Source organism: Glycine soja, chromosome 11 (genome assembly GCF_004193775.1).
Source record: "Glycine soja cultivar W05 chromosome 11, ASM419377v2, whole genome shotgun sequence".
In the NCBI taxonomy this organism is placed as follows: domain Eukaryota; kingdom Viridiplantae; phylum Streptophyta; class Magnoliopsida; order Fabales; family Fabaceae; genus Glycine; species Glycine soja.
In genome coordinates this window covers 38,827,699-38,849,149 of record NC_041012.1, presented here as the reverse complement: position 1 = coordinate 38,849,149, position 21,451 = coordinate 38,827,699, and the positions used below count along the sequence as shown (strand labels likewise).

General features: G+C 29.2%; 2 protein-coding genes across 3 annotated transcripts; one reads left to right on the top strand and one right to left on the bottom strand.

Moving 5' to 3' along the window:
- Positions 1–5,361: 5,361 nt before the first annotated feature.
- Positions 5,362–7,491, bottom strand: LOC114376537 (uncharacterized protein At5g39865-like). 2 transcript variants are annotated; one of them, XM_028334703.1, is made up of 2 exons: positions 7,155–7,491; positions 5,362–7,055 (listed from the first exon to the last, which is right to left on the bottom strand). In XM_028334703.1, exon 2 carries the CDS (start codon positions 7,003–7,005, stop codon positions 6,181–6,183), a length of 825 nt encoding a protein of 274 aa, XP_028190504.1. In that variant the 5' UTR covers positions 7,006–7,055; positions 7,155–7,491; the 3' UTR covers positions 5,362–6,180. The 2 variants fall into 2 exon arrangements, with proteins under 2 accessions (XP_028190504.1, XP_028190503.1); XM_028334702.1 differs by having other exon boundaries at positions 5,362–7,010; positions 7,155–7,488.
- Positions 7,492–15,703: 8,212 nt separating this feature from the next.
- LOC114373814 (cytosolic sulfotransferase 15-like) lies at positions 15,704–16,861 on the top strand. Its single transcript, XM_028331356.1, has one exon. The coding sequence runs from the start codon at positions 15,734–15,736 to the stop codon at positions 16,718–16,720; it is 987 nt and encodes a 328-aa protein (XP_028187157.1). The 5' UTR covers positions 15,704–15,733; the 3' UTR covers positions 16,721–16,861.
- The last annotated feature ends 4,590 nt before the right edge of the window (positions 16,862–21,451 follow it).

The window sequence follows — 21,451 nt, the reverse complement described above, 5'->3', positions numbered from 1 at the left end:
AATAATATTTTTAATACTTTAATAAATACTATTATCGATATAATAATAAATAAATAACAAATTTGAAAATAATATATTTGATTTAAAATATTAGTTAATTCAATAGTATATTTGCATTATTTATTCTTTATTTTTTAAAATTTATCTTATTTCAATTAAAATGGCATTAACAAGTTAATTCATGGGTTTCACACCCATTTTTCGGTGTACAATAAAACCTTATACTTTGTGTCTAAACTTTTATCCCACTACTTGAATTTATAGATCATATATGTGCAAACATGTTCTAAACCAAGTTTGTAGTTTTATGTCTGACTAATGAAATCGACATGTAAACACAATGAAGTGAATATTGAGGTATTTAAAGGGTAAAACAATGTGATATTCAGAGATACTTTTGCAAATTATTACCTTATTCCGGTTGAATCCAGTATAGATAACATGATTTTAATTATGATAAATCATTAGCAATAGAGACAAATTCAGAACTTTGTTAAAGGGGGCTAAAAAAATCTTTTGATGATGCATATTATACAATAATTAAAAAAAAATCTAAATTTTTAGCAGAAAACATACTCAAAAGTAGTAGAAAATAGGTATGGAGTAAAAGGTGTATTGTTTACTAATTTGTATAATGATGTCATTTTGGTTATATATATAAAAAGAGAGAGAAAGACATTCATTTAATTGATATAATTGTCAAAAAATAAAATAAAAATATAATCTCATATAATTACGCAATTCTTATTATTACACTATGTAGAATCAATTAGAATTTTTTATAATTAAGTAATCACGTTAATATGAATATATGTGTAAACAAAAACTGTAAAATTAATCATCTGAGAGGTTTCAAGAAGTTATGGAGAGAAAATAACTCACAAAAAATCTACATGATTCCTTCTTATTCTTTAATAAGGGAAAAATCAAATTTATATAAAAGTGGGAAGGTAAGTTACTAATAGCTATCTGCCTATCATACTAAGAATAAAGAAAAACAACATACTTGAATTAGAATGAAGCTATGCAAAGCTTATTTAAGAATGATAAAGACCTTAACTCTGAGTATCTCAACAATCAGAATGATTCAGAAAGAGTCAGAATGCATCATTGGGATAATATCAGAAAACTAAAGTCTAAGGGTTATTCTCTTATAATATTAATAATAGATAACAAAATCTATAAATAAATTAATGATAATATAAAGTTAAATTTATAAAATCATCACTCTTTTTTATCTACTTATTGCATTTTTTTATATATAAAATAATTAGGACAACTATTATTTTAGGACAGAGACAAAAATCAATAACAAGTCGCAAATAATGAGCTTCAACACAATACATGGCTGGTGTAGAAGATTTACATATCATTGTAGCAACCCTTTGCTCCAATGCTGTACAAATTCGTTGCTACTTATAGGAACTACATGGATCGGCCTTTTTGCTCCCTTTGGGCCCAATATTTTTGGACCACTAAGGGTACCGAATCTGCTTCCTTTTGGTCCAACATTATGACACCAACAACGAATTGTCATCCAAATGAGATCTTCTTCTATGATAGGGCAAAAAGGTCATTTCCACAAAAAGCAAAATCATGGCACACTATTCACACATTCATAGCAAATTTCGTATGAGCCTTATCTTTTTTCACATCTAGACTGTCAGTGTTTCTCTAATTCACAACAATTCATATCGAACGATTGTAAAATTTTGGTGCACCGGTGGACGACCTGAATCAAATGTCCATGCTAGAATTTGCCTCCATACATTGAGTATTCACGGTTGCAAATTGAAAGTGTTTGACTTATGACACTTGTTTTGAGAGAGTTGCGGCAAATTTGACTGTTTTAAAAACTTAAATATATTTTAAAATGTTTCACGAAAATAATAAGATAAAGCACACTTTTAATCTTTTATATTTCAATTATATTCTTTTATAATTTGTAAAGTTTAATTTAGTGTATTTTTAAACTGAGTTCAAATGATTTTTTTTTTATTTTGGGGCATGATTCTTCTAACTTTTTTTACTAATCTAACACGTGAAATTTGTCCATTATATTTATTTAAATGAATACTTTGAAACATAACTAATATTCAAACAAAAAAGAATCATAAATATGATGAAAATCATGTGAATAACGAGTTTCAAAAATAATTAGAAAAGAATTTAATATTAGATTTTTTAATTTTCTAATTTTTCATTGGATTCATTTTTTATTTCTAATTGGATTTATTTTTCACAGAATTTTCATCATGTTTATGAACTTTTTAAGTTTAATATCAGCTGAATTATGTAATTGTGATTATGTGAATTTAATGAGACAAATTTTATATATTGAATTAATAAAAGAGTTCAAATCATGTTCCAAAATAAAAAAAATACCATGATTTCGAAATAACTACTTTGTCTCACTTAAAAAATATAAAGGATTAAATTAATTTTTTTAAAAGATAAGAAAACAAACTAAATATAAAAACATATAAACAACTAAAAATATATTTTAACCAAAATAATATAAAAAGTATAGTTATACACGAAATGCAAACACACACTACTATGCTCATTTACGAAAATTATTATCATTCTACTATAACATTTGCTAACTTAAGCGTTGAAATAAATTCACCGGGATCAACCTAGTGATGAGATTGGAGCATGTGAGTAAAAACTTAGATTCAATTTTTATCATCGCCATTGTAGATAAAAAAAAATCTTAAGCTTTTGAATTATTTAGTTAATTACACGTTAAAATATAATTTTCTTCGTCTAAATTGAAGTTACCTGCGGTAGCTTTTGCATTTTAGAAGTGATTCAGTGTGTGAAAAATATTTCCGAACACACTACCATAAAGCTTTGATCAAGACAACGTGAGCCATCTGTAATAAGCTTAGACTGGTCCAAGTCTAATGTATGATGAATTTAAAGTTTAGTGTAAATTTGACAAATTTTGAAGTAGTAAAAATATTTTGCTCAATAAAATAACAAAAGAAGTTGTAAATCTCATCAAGTGCACCACTGCACATTTATCGTGCAAAAAATAATATATATATTTATTGAATAATTGATTTATTATCTTTAATAAATTTTTCCTTTTCAATCATATTTTTATATTTATAAAACTTCAACTCAAGATCTTTTAGGAGATCAACTCTAATATTATTGAGTATCAACGACTTATTATTTGTTTGTAGTTCGTTGAATAACTAATGCATAGGGTTTTCCTTTTACCTTGTCTTTGTCTTAAAGAATGGATAGTTTCGCGTTCACTCCAACTTGCACGATATAGTACTACTTGTTTTCTCTTTGTTAAACATGCAAGTTTTGACCCCAAAAAAATGCAAGCAAACATGAGAATCCATTCCCATATATCTTTCTCTGACAGTTGCCGAAAGTTAAGGTCATATTCAATACGAGGGACTAATTGGATTTCTACGATAGGGGTGCCTTGAAAAAGAAGACAAAGCCATCAAATTTGTTAGGTGGGCAAGATCCCAATTCAATTGTTGCGTATGGAATATGAATTGATTGAATATTCAAATAAACCAGGTTAAATGCATTGTAGGTTATTAAACTCTTTAGAAATTTAGAAAAAAAGGGTTGGGATTTAACATAAGAGATTAAGAGATTAAATGCTCACAACAAAGTGAAGATTGAATCCTCTCACTAAAGCCATCTTCAATGGTGTATCTATCATGATATTTATCCATTGGAAGAAAATTCTAAATAGGATCAGGTGCCACACGTGCTAAAGACCATTTAGTTGGTTATCTTATCACATCAAAACAAACTTCTATAAAAAAAAATTTAAAAATTACAATCAAGTTTTTAATATCTTTATTTTTTTCAATTAGACATTTTTATCATTCTATCTTCTTTTAGATAATTTTCATGCATTGCTCCTAGCAACTAACTAAAGCATTTATCTCTCCATCGTCTTAAACAACACTCTTACGAGAATATTTAATCCTCTTAAACACTAATCACTTTTAATTCACATTCTTTTATGTTTATTTCTAAATTAAAGTTTCATATATTTTTTTTAAATTATCAATAGTTAAAAATAACTTTATATTACAAATTAAATTATTCATTATAAATTAAACTAATATATTTAACAATATTTATTTTATTCTAAATTTTTATATAAATTAAACTTTTATCTTATACAATACTAAGCTAATAGCAAATTATAAAAACTCATTTAAAAATCTCTAAATAGTTTAACGACCTACAATTTAATTTACCCAATAAATAAATATTTACCTCTAGGTTATAGAAGTAATTGAGACCAATTTTAAGTGTTTACACCTCTCTCCCCTTAAGAGCAAGTACGAGGTAAATAACATTCACACTGGAAACTCAAAATCCCATCTAACATAGTATATTACTAATTATTTTGGTCTTCAATCTACTGTATCAACTATGCAGTAGTTGCCACATCCAGCCTCTTCATATTAATAGTATTATCATGGATATAGGAAAACAACCTCGTACCAACTACCAACATCAAACATGAAAAGGAAAATAAAACCTATGAAACATCGAGAAACATCAAGAGGGTGCCAAAATGTTCCATCAGAATTTATAATTTGAGGGGAAGAAATCGATAAGGTGACAGTACCCACAATGCAGAATCTTCATTAGCATGTATCAAAGCCACGAATATTACATGGAATTACCTGTTCTCACTCTACTTCTTAAGGGTATGGGAAAGAATAATCAATAATGTTCTTTAATTTTCGGTTTTCCCTTCTTTCTTTGGCTCTGTCTTCAAAATTCCATGAAGTCTAATTACATCTACACATATGAAGATGATGATAACCATTTCAATCCAAAAGTTTATAAAGAAAATACCAACATTTTCTGAAACAAAGAGTAATGCACTCGACTTTAGTAACATTCTTTGTCGATATCCTATCAGTTTCATCACCAGTTAAAATTCTGCATTGGATTAGAGGTTAAGGTGTTGGAAAACAACAGCACATTCAACACAACATGGCATACTATGATGATGTTCTCAAAGCAGCACAGTCAATACCAAAACCCCATGAATGATATTTTTTATATTATTGGCACATTTGCACATGTCCTATGCCCATCCATACATGGAGATAATCAAGATTCAAGACACAAAGCCTGAGAACTAAAATAAGAATTACAATAACCAGGAATCATTATAAAATCAATGGCCATTGTTTGCTAATCCTTATGATTGATAACAGGAGTATATGTTTCAATTTCCCCGAAGAGAAACACAATTCTCACAGATACATGCCATTTTCACATTTTTGACATGCTGCATTCAAACAATTCAGAACTTATGTGCCATCAAAAATTTAGTAAACACAAGAAGAAATATGTGATGACAAATAGAAACTCTCAATATAAACTGTAATGGTCAATATTTGCAAATCCCTTTGATAATAATACTAAATATTTACATTGTTTCGAGAAGAAACACTCCTCGGTATTGTGAATGAACTTCAACAGCCATCATCATACTCAAATCCATCTGGTATTTTTTTTGTGTAGAAGATAATAATCACACTCTTGAACAAAATGCAGTTCAAGGAGCTGAAAAAACAAACCATCAGCTCATAACACAAAATAAAAGAAGAAAAAACACCCAATAAACAAAAAATTCAAAGAGTGTTTTGAATCACCACATAACCTTTAACCAAACTCATTCCATCCAAGCACCTTCACCTTCCTTCAAATCAAATAACCACACCTAAACTTGTGCATCCTATATATGTAAAAACAACTTCCAAAAAAACGTACACGCCGTTCTTCACATGCTTTCATGTCGTCCTCCAATCAAAATTGGAGTTTAATTCCGATAACCCACTTTGATCTTCAATGCAAACCTCTATTACACACAAGAAACCCCAATTCTGAGCTTCACTACGGTAATCCATGTTGATCTTCAATGCAAGCATTCACACCACACGTGAAAATCCGACTCTGATTGTCCAACAGTACCAAAAAAAAAGAAAGTAAAATTGGAGTGTTTCACATCAGTAATATAAACTATCCGCACTTGAAACTCCAACTCTGACCGGACAACAACACCAGAATCATGTAAGGAACCGCATATATGTTTCATGCAACAAAAAAAAACAACTACACACACCAAGGTTTCAAATTTTTCTTCTTTTTTTATTTTGTTTGCGAACTTCAAGAACAACAATTAGGACACCGAATCAAGCCATTCTCATTGCACTCCAAACACCTCTTCAACACCCCTTCATCCTCATCAAACACCTTCCTACTCCCACTGCAGTTCCCACACGGCACAAACCTCACATCACCACAACTCTCACAAACGAACCCACCCTTCGTTCTGGGCAACCCTTCCAGAACCTTCTCCAGCTCCCCCACCTCCCACATGTGCTTGATGACGTCAGCACCCCCCACGTGCCGCCCCCTTATAAAAACCTGCGGAAGCGCCACGTGTCCCTTCTTTTTGTTGTTGTTGTTGTTATTCTCTCCAAACAACACGCTCATCAACTCCTTACGGTAATTTGCGTCCATCGAAATGTCGCGCTCGTCAACCCAAACCCTAAATCCCCGAAATATCATCCGAACCGCGTAGCAATCTTCGTAGGTTCTTCGAATTCCACGCAAGCTAGTGAAATACAACACGATCCGATCCTCGGTTCCAGGTAATCGAATCGCCGGCGAGGAATCGATTGATTTCGCCGGCGAATCGAGCGATTTTACCGAGGGATCCGAGTTTTCGATCGATTTCGAGGGTTTGAGTTTTTGATGTTCAGAAGAGGAAGATTTTGCGGATTCGAAGAAGCTGCAAAGGCGCTTGACGACGCTGCCGCCGCTGCCGCCGCCGCCGCCGCCGCGCGAAGATTCGACGAGCTTCGTGACAGAACGGTCCAGCTGCAGCGGTTTTTCGTTGCGGAGCGTCGTGAGGGAACGGTTGAAGAAGGAGAACCTCGACGACGTCGTGTTGGCGCCGTTGTTGTTGTTGTTTCCGAATTCAGCCATCGACCCTGTTTTTTTCGTAACAAAAAGGTTTAAGTTTTCGTCTTTTCGAGCTTCATCATGGGAATTTAAAACAGGTAAATGATTATAATTAATAATTAATAACAAGAAACATTTTTTGATGATGAATGTTGTGATGGATATGATGATACCTAAAGAGAGAGAGAGAAGATGAAGGCGGTGAGGGGCGGTGGTTGTGTTGTTTTGTGGCGGTTGTCGTTTTGAGGAGAGTGTTTGCGTTTTGCTGTTGGCTAGTCGTTTGGGTTGTGCTGTGTTGTGTGTTTTTGTTTTGTTTTCTGCGTTTCGGTTTTGACAGAGAGAAAGAGAGAAAAGCTTGACAAATTTGTTTCTGGGGAGGAGAGAGAAAGAGAGATTTTGTTTTCGTTGCTTTTTTTTTTTGGTTTGAAATTTAGAGAGAGAGAATCCAAGTTAAGAAGGCAAGAATTTGTACTTTTGTATAAGGAAAATAAAAAAATTAGCTGAACAAAAGAAAAAGAAACTGTGTTTTTATTTATTCTATGTTTCTATTGTAGATATAGTGAGAGAATCAACGAGTGCTTTTTGAGTAATCGTGAGACAGGTGCCAAAAGTTGGTATGGTGCTTAATTTACCTGACGTGTTAGGTATGGTAAGAAAACTAACTAAAGAGACATTTAATATAGTAATATTAAATGTTCATTATTAATTAATTAAATTAATATAAATCCTCATTTTCATCATTAAAATATTATTTCTTCTTCTAAATGGATTCTAAAATAGGGAAGTTATATAAATAATTTCTAAGTATTAAAAACGATACTGGTAATAAGTAAACTTTCAAACTTCAAATATTGAAAAAAAAAATTCAAAAAAAATATTGAAAAAATTATTAAATTGATCTCTAAAAGTTAGTAAAAATACCAACTCTTTTTTTTAAGAAAGTAAAAATATCAACTTAGATATTAAATTAGTAATTAAATGATAATATAAAATAAATACATAAATTTTGATCAAGTTCATAAAAATCAAACTCTGATAAGGATTCAAGAATTTTATTGATGAATAATCTTAAATATTTTTATAAGCTTTAAGTAAGTCTTAAAGTATATATGATTCTATTTTTTAAGTTATAAATCCAACTTACTTGAATTTTATTTGTAAAAAAAGAAAAATAGTGAATTTTTTTTTAATGTAGTAAAAATTAAGAAAAGAAACGATAAGGCAACAATAAATAATTAAATATAGAGTATGGGCATAGGGATAACCATAATAGCATAGGCGATAATATTGGACTTTTTAGATTTCTTTGTGGGGGTGGCAAACAAGGCAACATTAGAACGTAACCGACTTTTCTAGTGTCCCGTTCGTATCATGGAATGGAATATGTATTGGGGAGTGTACCTCACACTCTTTTTGAATCAAAGCACGCGCTTAGGCTTTTTCTTTGTCACCACCACACAAGCCATATTCAGCCATATTCTTCATAAGGTTACAATGATTTAACTTTATGCAATTAATTAATTAATATTGCTAAAGGGGATTCGATTTTTTACATGACTAATACTCTAATACCATAATTTGTTTTATGACACAAATGATTATAAAAAATAATTTTATTTTTTTATTGATAAATATTAATGATCAATTTATCAATTTTTATTAGTTTCAAACTCACGCCTAGTGTTACTACCAGATCACTACTCCTAGCTATATCATCTATGTACTAAACTAACAGACAGGTAATGTTTCGAGATTAAGTCAGAGTATGCTTAAAAACTATTTTGGTGGTGTGCATCAGCTTGTGCAGAATATGATTGATTTAGAATTAGGCAGAACTCACGATCCTCTTTTTTTTTCCTCTCTTTATTGATAAGTCAATTTTATATCCCAAAAACTAATTATGTTAGAATCAAGAAAAAAATTATAAGAAAGTCGGGTAAAATTATTATAAATGATATAATTTTCTTTCAATATTGGGCATATGATTGATTGCACCAATAATATTGGGCATATTATTATTTGTGTAATTAAATATTTGAAAATACTTACAAAAATAGTTTTAAAATTATTTTCAACTTATTTTATTAAGTCTTTCATGATAATTTATGAAAACAATTTACAACTTGTATAAAATACTCCTAAAACTATATCTGTTTTTATTTTTTTGAGAGGAAAAACTATTTACTCAAATATACCTTCCATTCGTCTTAAAGCATACCTTTCGCGAAGGGATAATTGCGCTGATCATCCTTGCAAAATTAGGATTTGCTACTAATGAGACTTGCACGTGTATCCAGGATTGTCCTCAGCATCTGCTTCTTCCTTTACTTGCTGTTTCCTTTCCCCCATGATAAAAAAAAAAAAAAAGTTTAATTAAACTATTTAATCAAATATACCATCCATTATAATTAGGCAAATGTCCTTAGTTTATTAATTAAAGAATCAAAAGAAAATTTTTATTTATTTAAATATGTAAAATTATATCGTTGATGACTACTTTTTATGTTCTCTTATTATTTATATAATAAATATTTTTTCACTTTACAGCAGCTACTTAACCAATGCACATCAAGTCCCGCCCCATATAATTAAACATACATTTTAAACAGATTAAATTGTAATTTTAATTCTTTTAATTTGATAAATTCACGATTTTAATTTTCCTATGGAACATTTGATCCCCCAATTTAAAATTTGATAATTTTGATCCTTTCATTAAATTATTTCTGGTAACTATTAATTTGTAAACGTTGATCATGTAATCAGTAGTAATCATAACTAATAGAGTTATTAATTTAATTATAAATTTATTAAAAACAAAAAAAAAAAACATCATCTTCTTCTATAACATTTTTTATGCTTATGAAGCAAGAACAAACAAAAAGTTTAACGATTGCAAGATGAAAGAATATAGTTCCATCAGCAAGCGTGAACTCCATAACTGAAGAACATTCATCAAGAAGAATCCACAAACACAAACTCATTCTCTTCCCACATGCATGGTTTAATTAGTTAGCCATCTATTACCTTCTTACTTAGTTTAAAATATTTTAAAAAATGCTTAAGGTAACTTTGAAAGTGGAGTTCTACAATTTTCTTATAATTTTAACAAATATCTTGTAATTTAATAATTTTTAAAATAAAATTATATATATTAACATATATTTAATTTTCAGTTATTTATTTATTTTGTATGTTATATATAACTCTGTTTCCTTCCCTTCTAAAATTGTATTTTAGCCATAGGGTGCTTTTTGTGAGAGCATAAAGAAAAAGATTAGAAACATACTTTTTAATTAACACACTTATTATTGGTTGAAAAAAGAGAAATTAAGTATTTTTTTAAACTTCGAGCACATGTGAGTGTAATGTTCTTTTCTTTTTCAGTGCAAACAGAGCTGATGCATTTTGACTTAGAGATTTTTTTTTAATATAATTTTATACAACATAAATTATGGATTGGAAACAATAAAAGAAGAAGAGTCAAAACACTATCCCTCTTGGGAGTTAGATGTGATTAAGAAGACTAGACGAAACTCACTAGGTTGGTTAGAGGTTGTTTTAATTATAACATAATCATCAATTATCATATTTGTGACAAAATAAAATTTTAGCAATCTTCTCCTTGTAAACAATCATATAGTTGTATAAGTTTTAGACTTCAAGGATTTTATGGTGTTGAATTTTCAAACTTTATATCTACTTTTTTTTTAAATATTATTTTATGTTTTAGTACTTGATAAAATTAAGTTTCATTATTTAGAATAAAATCTACACGATGATATTTTTATATCTAAAAAGAGAGTTCAAATGCAGTTTATGTTGACATAAATTTTATAAAAACTAAAAAGTTTAGTTTTTTATATATTTTCATTATAAATATTTTTTATACGTTCAACTAATCACAAATTATTTTAAATATATTTTTAAAAATAATTATTATGAAAGTTAAAAATTTACTTTTATGATAGTTTATAATTAGATAAGAATGTGAATGTATATATTCTAATTAAATTAAAATCCTAATGTTTATTAACTATATAATATTATGACAAAAATGATTAGTTGAGAGGGGAACCATATGGCTATGATGGCTCAAGCACAACTAAATCTATTTCATAATAAACACATTATCTGAGCTTGTCACCAGCCACACCACACGTGTGAGTAAAGGACAGAAGAATTGAAGAAAAAGTTCAGATTTCTAAAAGCATGCTATGAACTGTCAGTGCCAGTGGTGCGATTTCATTTCATCTGGTGGGATTTCATTTCACTTGGTGGGGTTTAAACAATGAAAGTGCCTGTTAGAAAATCTAAAAAGAATCTTAATTAGGATGATCTAATAAGTGTAGTGCCCTATTTCTGAGAGAGGAGTATCACAATTTTATTTTATTTTTAAACAAAGGTGTATCACACATACTCATCACTATGTACCATGCAGTAGTTTCAGAAATTAATTTCCAAGGATTATATTTATATTTACATTTTATATATAAGTCAAGATATGGTGACGAATCTCAATATATTAAACATATATAGTACGTATTTTGATTAATAAACATAATATTGAAATACAAACATTTTCACATCAAAATAAACAAAACCTGCATGTGTGTGTTGAAAAAAGATTGGTTAATATCTAAATTAAAGAGTGTAAATACTTAAAGAGATAAAAAGAGAAGAAAGATGATTAATATGATTGATAATGGGTGTGACTATTGTTTCATTTGTTTGGATGGCAAGAGAATCGTTACTCTCTCTCTCTCCTAATGCATGTATATATGGTGTGTTGACTATATGCATGTGTTAAGCATTCTGTAGGCTAAAAGTAACACTCACATAATACACAAAGATTCATATTGCGAAAGAGGTTTCTCTCTTGACAACAAGAGATATGAGACATTTGTCACGATAACTTTTAAATGGAAAATCAATCATAGAAGGAATTTGCTTTAGAATCATTATTAGTTTCATTGGCTTCACCTTTATTTATTTGTGGTTATGTTGTATTAATTGCACAAACATTATGAGTTTGGCTAAAGTGTCATATATATTGTTATAAGTTGATGCCAGTTGTACGCTAGACATTATTGGATGAAATGGGCTTGGTTTAATGAAATTATGATGCCTCCCTTTCATCGCCAAAAGGAAAAGGGAAACCATAGCAGCAAATTTCAGACCATAAATGGTAACTTACCATGTGGTTGGATAGCATTTTGTAGGGTCTTTCTTGTATCAGAAGCTTTAGACTGGTCAAGATGCTCATCACATTTTTGCTTAAGTTGAAAGCAAAATCTCAATATATAGAGGAACAATTCTTTTGAATATTTGGAACAAGAGAGGGAAGACAAAAAGCAGGAAACATATTGAATACTTTCTAACCAACAATAATAAGCCAAATAGGTATTTTTGTATAGGGTGTGCAATTCTTGCACTTCAACTTTTCAGCAACGTTGAAACTTGCACAGGGTGTGCGAAGTTCCTAGGACTTACAACAAGCTTCTATTGCCTTCGCAAGACCTCCTAAGATATAGACTTCAACTCAAATGACCATGGCTCCAAACTTGAATAAAGTTTCTACAATCACAAGAAAATAATTCATAGATCAAACATAAAAGGATATAATCTAAAAATTCTAACTAAAAAAAGATTTTATTAAATACTCAACTAAAATTTACGCAGACAAAACTCAAAAGCATGAAAGATATAACATAAATTCCCTTAAACTACTATAAAATGTAGGTATACAAGATAATTAAGATGATTCCTATCTGAGTTTGAATCAGATTAATTAAGACAAATATACAAGGTATCTCTTTTGTAAAAAACTTGAAGAGAATTGAAAGGGCACTTTAAATATTCTAATAGAAAACAACGAGCATGTTTATAGTTGTTCAAAATCAATTTTATGTTTTCTAAAGTTTTTTTTGTCTCCTAAAGTACCTTTGAAATTCCTGTTTTGTAAAAATTCGCCCATTGAGCACTTGGACAAAACACTCGAGCAAAAAGAAAAAAAAATGGTAAAACATTCCCACCAAGTTTTTAACATACTTATTTTGGAAATAATATTAAGACCTTTATAGATTTTGGATGAGAAGATGATCAATTGGTACTACAAAATTATTTTAGAAAAAAATAAAGCATAAGTTTACAAGAACATATCATGATAATTTGATAAATCATTCATCTTATCATAGTTATAATGTTGAAAAATGAGTAGATAATAATTTTCAAGTACATGATAAAACAAGAACTAGAAGAAAATCAAAGTCATTTAAATTCACTTTTCATTGCCTATTAAACTAACATGCTATATCACTTTTCATTGTATAAGAGAATTAACCATAAAAGATCATTGTCAATTATTGCGTAGAAAAAACGAATCGATATACAATAATTTTACTTTTACGACAATTAAATTATGTAATAACCAAAAATTAATAAATTGTCTTTTTTGGTCTTTTGCTTATGAAAGTGTTTAGATTTGATTTAGTACGATAAAAAAAATCTTCATAAATAAATATTCATAAATGAGGTCCAAAACAGATGATTTATTTTGAAATGTTTAGGTTTGATTTAGTAGTGTTATTTATTTAGGGGGTTAGAATGGTAGATTTATTATGGCTTTGTCTTGCTAGGATTGTAGTGTGGAATATACTTCAAAGTGATAAAATTGAATTTAATGACATTAAATTCCATTCAAATAGTATAAAAGTTAATTTATACACCATAAATCTGTCACAATTTTAGTAAATATACAAGGTATCTCATTTGTAAAAAACTTGAAGAAAATTGAAGGCACTTTAAATATTTACAATAGAAAACAACGAACGTTAAAAAAGAAATACGTTATCATCACATTGGAAGGAATTTCAATGTTAAAATAGGTTGGCAATTAATCAATATTTGTAAATAAAAACATATTTATAATGTTACCAACTATCGTCTAGTGAGATATAAAATTTCTTTTTTTTTTAACTCTTCCAACTGTCTTGAGTACTTGTCAAGGTGTCAAAAAATACTCAACAAAAACTAATAAGAATCCTAACGTGCAAAATCTTAATTTCAAAGATTAATTGATTTATTTGGTACTTTGTTGCAATGAAAGCGTGATCACAAACCATTCAAGACAAATAATTATGATATATAAAGGTTCCTCGAGTAGCAGTAAATAAGAATCTATAGGAAATGAGGTATTAATTTTTTATAGTTGTCAAAATCAATTTTATGGTTTCTAAAATTTTTGTTTATCTCATAAAGTACCTTTGAAATTTCTGTCTCGTAAAAATATGTCTCTTGTGAACTTGAACGTAACACTTGAGGAAAAAGGAAAAAATTAAAATGGTAAAACATCCCCACCAATTTTTTTCTTAAGTTTTTAAAATACTTATTTTGAAAATAATATTATGACCTTATTAGATTTTGGATGAGAAGTTGATCAATTAGTGGTACAAAATTGTTTTAGAAAAAAAATAAGTGACGAGAGCATGCCATGAATTTGATAAATCATTCATTCTTGTCACGATTATAATGTCCAAAATGAGTAGATAATAATTTTCAAGTTAAGGATAAAACAAGAACTAGAAGAAATTCAAAGTCATTTAAATTCAGTTTTCATTGCCTATTAAATTGACATTATTTTAACAACCTTATTAAGTTAATATTCACACCATAAGTTATCGTATCATATAGGTAGTAAATAAGGATTTCTCCTATCCCACTTAAAAGATAATTCTCAATTACTGCATAGTAAAAACCAATCGACATACAATAATTGTATCTTTACGACAATTAAATTATGTAATAACCAAAAATAAATTTCTCTTTTTGTATTTGATTTATGAAAATGTATAAGATGTTGTCCTTGACCTTTATAGTAATATCGTATGCATAAGGTCTGTTATATATGGAAATGTAAATCTTCATAAATGAGGTATCAAAGCAAAAGATTTAGTTTTTTAGTGATTAAAACCAAATATTACGTTATCTATAGGAAAAAAGCATATTTGACCCTAAATATAAATAGAATACATGATCAAGCATTTATGTTAAACTATAAAAATAATAATATGGTAGTTAAAGTTCATAAAAACAGTAGAATACATGGAAAGCGGCAAGGCCGTGAATATCTTGACTTAAAAAACATTTTAAAATATAAAATTTCGAATTTTGTTAACATAATTTAAAAAATCAGTTTACAAAAAATATTTTAAAACAAAAAAATTAAAATGCAAGATAACACATATTAATTCAGTCAAATATATTAGGCTAAAAACCAACATTGGTCGCCCTATTTTATTCAATCTATAATTTTAGTCTTTTATTTTTAAAATAGAGATATTAAGTTCTCCAAATTTAAATAAATTAATAATTTTGCTTCAATATTTAATTTTTCAAATATTTTTGTTCAGTTGAGTCTTTATCTTAATATATTCATTTAAGGTATCATCAACAAATGATTTTGTTAATTACAATTAAATAAAAAAAATTAATGTGAGTAAAATTGAAGATTAAAAAAAACCAGGAGACAAAATATCTCTTTTATAATAGGATATCCAACACTGCATGTTGGAAAAAAATATGGGGACCAAAGTTTTATTTTAGTCAATATATATATTTCAAATAATAATTTAGACAAATATTTGATTAACTTGAACCACTAGGTTGATGCTATATATTAAGGTTATCTGATAGTGAGTTAAATTCTCATCAACACTATTACTAGATTGTCATTCACATTCTAGCAACTCCAATGACTTCAATGGGTGGAATACAAGAGAATGAAGATGAAAAACTAATTCTCTCCCTTCCCAAAGAGAAACCATGGGCACAACCTTATGATCTTTATCTATTCCAAAATTTTTGGTGCCCAGGAATTCATATTCAAGCAGTAAACCGTTTTCAAAAATACTTTGAAGCAGTAAAAGATAGCGATGTTGTGGTTGCTAGCTTTCCAAAATCAGGCACTATATGGATAAAAGCCCTTACTTTTTCCATTGCCAACCACCATCGTTTTTCCCCCTTAGAGAATCATCCATTACTCACTACAAATCCTCATGAACTTGTGCCTTTCCTTGAATTTTCATTTGGTGGTAATATTCAAGACCAAATTCTTCACCTATCCAACATGACTGAGCCAAGAATTTTTGGTACGCATACTCCATTCACTTCATTACCCAAATCAATCAAGGAGTCTAATTGCAAGCTAGTTTATATTTGTAGGGATCCCTTTGACAATTTTGTTTCTGCATGGAATTACTTTAATAAGGTTAAGCCAATGTCTCTTCCTGCATTGACAATGGAAGAAGCTTTTGAAAAGTATTGCAATGGGATAATGGATTATGGTCCATGGTGGAGTCATATGTTAGGTTATTGGAATGAGAGCATAGCCAACCCAAACAAAGTTTTGTTCTTGAAGTATGAGGATCTCAAAGAGGACACACACTTCCATGTCAAAAGAATTGCAAAGTTCTTGGGTTGTCCTTTCACTCAAGAAGAAGAGAGTAATGGAGTAATTCAAAGCATAATCAAGCTATGTAGTTTTGAGAATATGAAGAGTTTGGAAGTGAATAAGTCAGGAAAAATAGGCAGAGGAAACATTGAGAAAAAAGACTTTTTCCGCAAGGGAGAGAAAGGAGATTGGGTAAACTATTTTACCCCTTCTATGCAAGAAAAGTTATCAGCAATTGTGGAAGAAAAATTAAGTGGATCAGGTCTATCATTTAAAAAGTGTTTTTAGAATTTGCAAGTTGGTGATGAGCTCATGAGTGGTCTAGCATTCAGTTGTAATGTGTGCTACATATGTTATTTTTGCTTTTCCTTTTGTTAAATAAATCCAAGGTGCCATTCTAGAGACTTAGAGGCTACCTTTAGTGTAATAATCCACGTTCAATTGAATGGAAAATATGCATTAATGGTTCTATTCCTCCTTGGTCTCCAAGCCCATTTAAATGATTATTTACTTATTTAGTAGAATTTTATGATAATTTCATATTCATCATTTGCAAACTTGATTTTTATACGAGGTTTAGAATTGCAAAGCAATATGTTATAATTAATTTAGTAATAAAAAATTAATAACAATATCAGTTTCATGTTTAAACACTAGCATTAAAATGGATGGGGTCTGGTCATTTTAAATAAACATGTTGTGATATTTTATATGTTCAATTAAGTCCGGCATTCACCTGTGAAAAAGAAAAATTATGCTTCTAAAAAATTCTTCCAAATTTTATGCTCAATATGAATTGAGATTTTTTTATTTAATTTTCTTTTAATTTAAAAATCACTGTATTTTTTACTTTTCTATCTTTAAATTTTGTATACAAAATTATAAAATTAACTTATTATCAGTATATCTATATAAATCTTTTGAACATACAATAAAAAATTAAAATAAAAAGATTTTCAAAATATATTCCCGTATGTAACATATAGTGCTCGTGCGTTTTCTCTTTTTCCTTTTTTCTTGTATGTTTCTTTTTATTTGTTTTCACTAGTTTGACATCAAAATGTTTAAGAATATTGTTATCTCAATAACTATGCGCAATGCTTGGATATTTGAATTTCAGAAGGAATTCATGATTTTCAAAGCAAATATTACTGGTATAATTTTTTATGTTTTAATTCTCATTTTATTATTTATTTTAAATTTATTATTTTAAAATTTAGTTTATAAAAAAGAAAAAAATCAAATGTATGTTTACATAATAATAATAATAATAATAATAATATAGTAAAATATTTAAAATAAATTTATTTCAAATATTAATTTTGTCAATAAATAATTAAAACATTAATTTTGTAAAATACTAATTTCAAACATTTAATTTAGTCAAATATTGATTTAAAAATTTGAATTTAATCAATTTTTCATTTAACGATTAATTTAGTCAAACATTAATTTCAAATATTAATGTAGTTAAATATAAATAAAAATATTTTTTTGTAACCATCGTAATTAGGTCATGTATTGCTACAATTTCTATAACGCTTGATTAAGTGTTTTAATTAGATTGCAAGTGTAATTAAATTTAATTGAAGTATCGTAGTTAATTACTTAATTAATCATGAGGTGATGCTTTGTGAGGTTCCTATATCTGATTATGATTACATATGTGAAAACTTTGTTTTAGGTGTGAATAGTAAGTTTTAGAGTGGTTGGATCGAGACGAACGAGGCTTGGGTAATACAGATGGTGTGAGTGAGTTTAGGAAGTGAAAGGGGTATAATTAGAAGGAAGTGAGAGAATCATAAACCTTTCACAAACCTTTGTAAATTTGAACCATACTAAAAAAATGCCCTCATTTCACCCTTACCGTCTTCTCCAAGACCACCCTCTAGTGGAGAGTTTGAGACCCCGAATTCCTTTGCTCAAGGGACCTTGTAACGGTGTTTTATTTAAGTTTAAGGGCTAGCTCATTGGTAAGGAATCCTTCTTTTTTCCTTCTCATCTTTCATTTTTGTTTTCCCTTCATGAGCATTTTGGAAGTTCATAAAAATTTTCATTTCCATGGTTTTGATGTGGTTTCTGTAGATTTTGGGGTTTAGGTGGTATAGATGGTGTGGAGTTACTAGTGAAGTTGAAGAAAGCTTCCTTCTTGAACCCAAAGTTCCTTATTTTTCTTCTTCATCTTTACAAAGTCATCTTTTGGATTATGAATAGGTAAGGGAAGCTTTACCATTTTTCTATGCTTATGTTATTATGGTTTGATTTTAATGTTGCTTGAAAATGAATCATGTTTTTTAAATGAAAGTTTAAGCATTTGAGGTTTTGAGTTTTGAAATTGGGATTTTGGATTATTTGATGAATATTGGTGAAAGTTCCTACTGGTAAAAAAAGTTTTGACGTTGTTCATGTATTGTAATTGATAGAAAAGGATTTGGATTTTTTTTGGGATGATTTGGAAGCCATGAGAGACAATTCTTTAGAATTTCAAAATTCTACAAAATTCGCGTCCACTAACAAGTTTTGCGCCCACTAACTAGTTTCCCGTCTACTTGAAACCAACCATGAGTGAGATGTGTTGGGTTAGCTAGGAATCTAGAAGTGGGGTTTGAATAGATTCTTTTTAAATATATTACCACTTCATTTTTTAATTCAATTAAAACATCCCATCTTGATTAATCAATGTTTTCTCAAAATATTGTTTCCAAAATATTATCACAATCAAGAAAACAATGAAAATAAGATCATATGAAAAACTAAGTTCTATGACCTTTTTTTTTAACATTAATTTCATTACCAAGATGAATCATAAAACTAAGGGTTTTAGAGAAAGAGAATCACACAAGAGTTTATATTGGTTCAGTCCATACATGATCTACATCCAATTGTTCAAAGACCCCTCAGAACTTACACAATTATAGAATTAAGTACAAACACTATACACATACAATACCCTAGATTTTACTTTTTCTTTAAACCCTACAAGAGAGAGAACATGAGTTTAAACCCTATCATCTCAAAACTCTAGGTAACCCTAACAAAGAACTAGAAACTAAAAAAGAATTTTAGAATAAGAACGAATGCACCTGAATGTGTAGATCTTAATATCTTCAGGCTCTTGTCATAAAATTATCAAGTCATGATGGACAAATGAATGGATCTTTGGTTAGTTTCAATCTCCATAAGAAATACGGTCAACCTTTAGATGACTTTCTTGAAATATTTTCTCAAAGATAAATCATATCAAGAGTCTCTAATGAAAAGAAGACAAGATGGCATTTATAAATTTTGATAGTTAAAACATATCTAATAGATTATGAAAAATGATAATTTATTAATACATTAGAATTTTCTTTGTTATGCATTTCCAAAAAATGAGTAATTGATTATAAGAAAAGGTAATTGATCAATTCATTTTAGACAAAGAGCTTCTAATGCTTTTGTGCTTTCTAGAATATTGATTGTCTGTTAGGGTAATTGATTATTTCACCACACACAAAACTCCTTAAGTTTCTAGAAGCAAGGTAATTGATTATCTCATGCAGCAATTGATTATCCTAAGCTACAAAGTCTTCCTTCTTCTGAAACTAACTTTCATAATCGATTACTAAGTTAGGAAATTGATTAATTTGATAGTGTTGCCAATATTTCAAGTAGAAGTAAGATAGTATGCTTTTACTTTGAAAACTTAAAGATCAATCCATTAGTATCACATTTGATCCTTACTAAGCATGTAAAAAGACCTAAACCATACCACACCTACATGCCAGGTCTAAAACAATAAATACAAACACCACATCTATTAAACATGTTTGGCATTGTAAAATTATCCAACCAAAACTAAAAAGCTAAGGGCTTTTGGCTTTGATCCAACAAGATGGTGGGTATGGATGTGTCGTACTTAAAACTCTCAAGGAATCTAAGTGCGGTTGTTGATGTGAGTAGGCACATAAATTGAGGGTATTTGGTGGGCTCTCAACCTGGTGTTATAGGTTGGTAGTGGTGGCTAATAGAAATGGGCCTATAAAATGGATGGGTGGACGGATCCCTAGATAGGTTAAGGTCTTTGCAAGCCTTACCGAGGTAAGTCACTATGCATGCTCATCAATTTTCGATAAGACCATACTTCATTCGTAGGGTTGATTCAAGTTTTCCCGAATGATCAAGGTGTGACTATGTTAAGGAATGTACTTGAGTTAATTGGTCATGTAGTATATTTCTCTATGGAGTAGAGTCTCTTGTTGGGGTTTATGATTGGTGTACATGATGAAGATGATTGATGGACTTACGATGATGATGCTTGATGGTTGATGTGTGATGGTGATTCTTGAATTGTTTCATGATGATTGAGTATGAGACGACTTACTTATATGTGTTGAATGTTATTTGTTTTATTTACAATCTAATACCATGAATTAAAGATGATAGAGCTTATATAATGTTAATTATTGAGGTTTTGAATTGTGCTAAGTATGCTTGTTTTTGTAAGTTTACACTTGCATGTGACATATGTGTTTGTGATTGTGATGATCTTAAACTTTGTGTTCGTGAGAACAAATAATTAGAAGGTGGATCATTTCCTTGGATGCATCGTGGATGGGCATGCTTGGATGTGAAGATGTGATCCTTCTTGTGTTCTTCTTTGTTAGTTTTATGTATATTTTGGCTGGCTCAAAGTTTAGGTAATTTATCTTTACAAAGTTGTTTTGGCTTATATGTAGATTTTGAGGAGATTTGAGTTACTATGATGTTGTGTGTGTGTATGTATCTACGCGCACACACACACATATCATGTGATGTTTTATTCTGGAGTTGTGCATTTTACCCTTTGGGCCTCTAAAAGACGAAAAGTTTATAAGTACTTTCATAATCAAATTAATTGAAGAATTTTAAATGAATTAAAATAAAGTTTTTCGCAACGGGTCATTACAAGTGATCGGACTCCTTGTTTAGACTCTAATATATATTCAGAAGCTTTAATCTATTGGGTTAACTAAGAGATTAATGCTCGGACATAGTTAT

Bases quoted from the DNA above. Each gene is read 5' to 3' on its own strand.
- LOC114376537 (XM_028334703.1), bottom strand. From the start codon at position 7,005: ATGGCTGAATTCGGAAACAACAACAACAACGGCGCCAACACGACGTCG.
- LOC114373814 (XM_028331356.1), top strand. From the start codon at position 15,734: ATGACTTCAATGGGTGGAATACAAGAGAATGAAGATGAAAAACTAATT.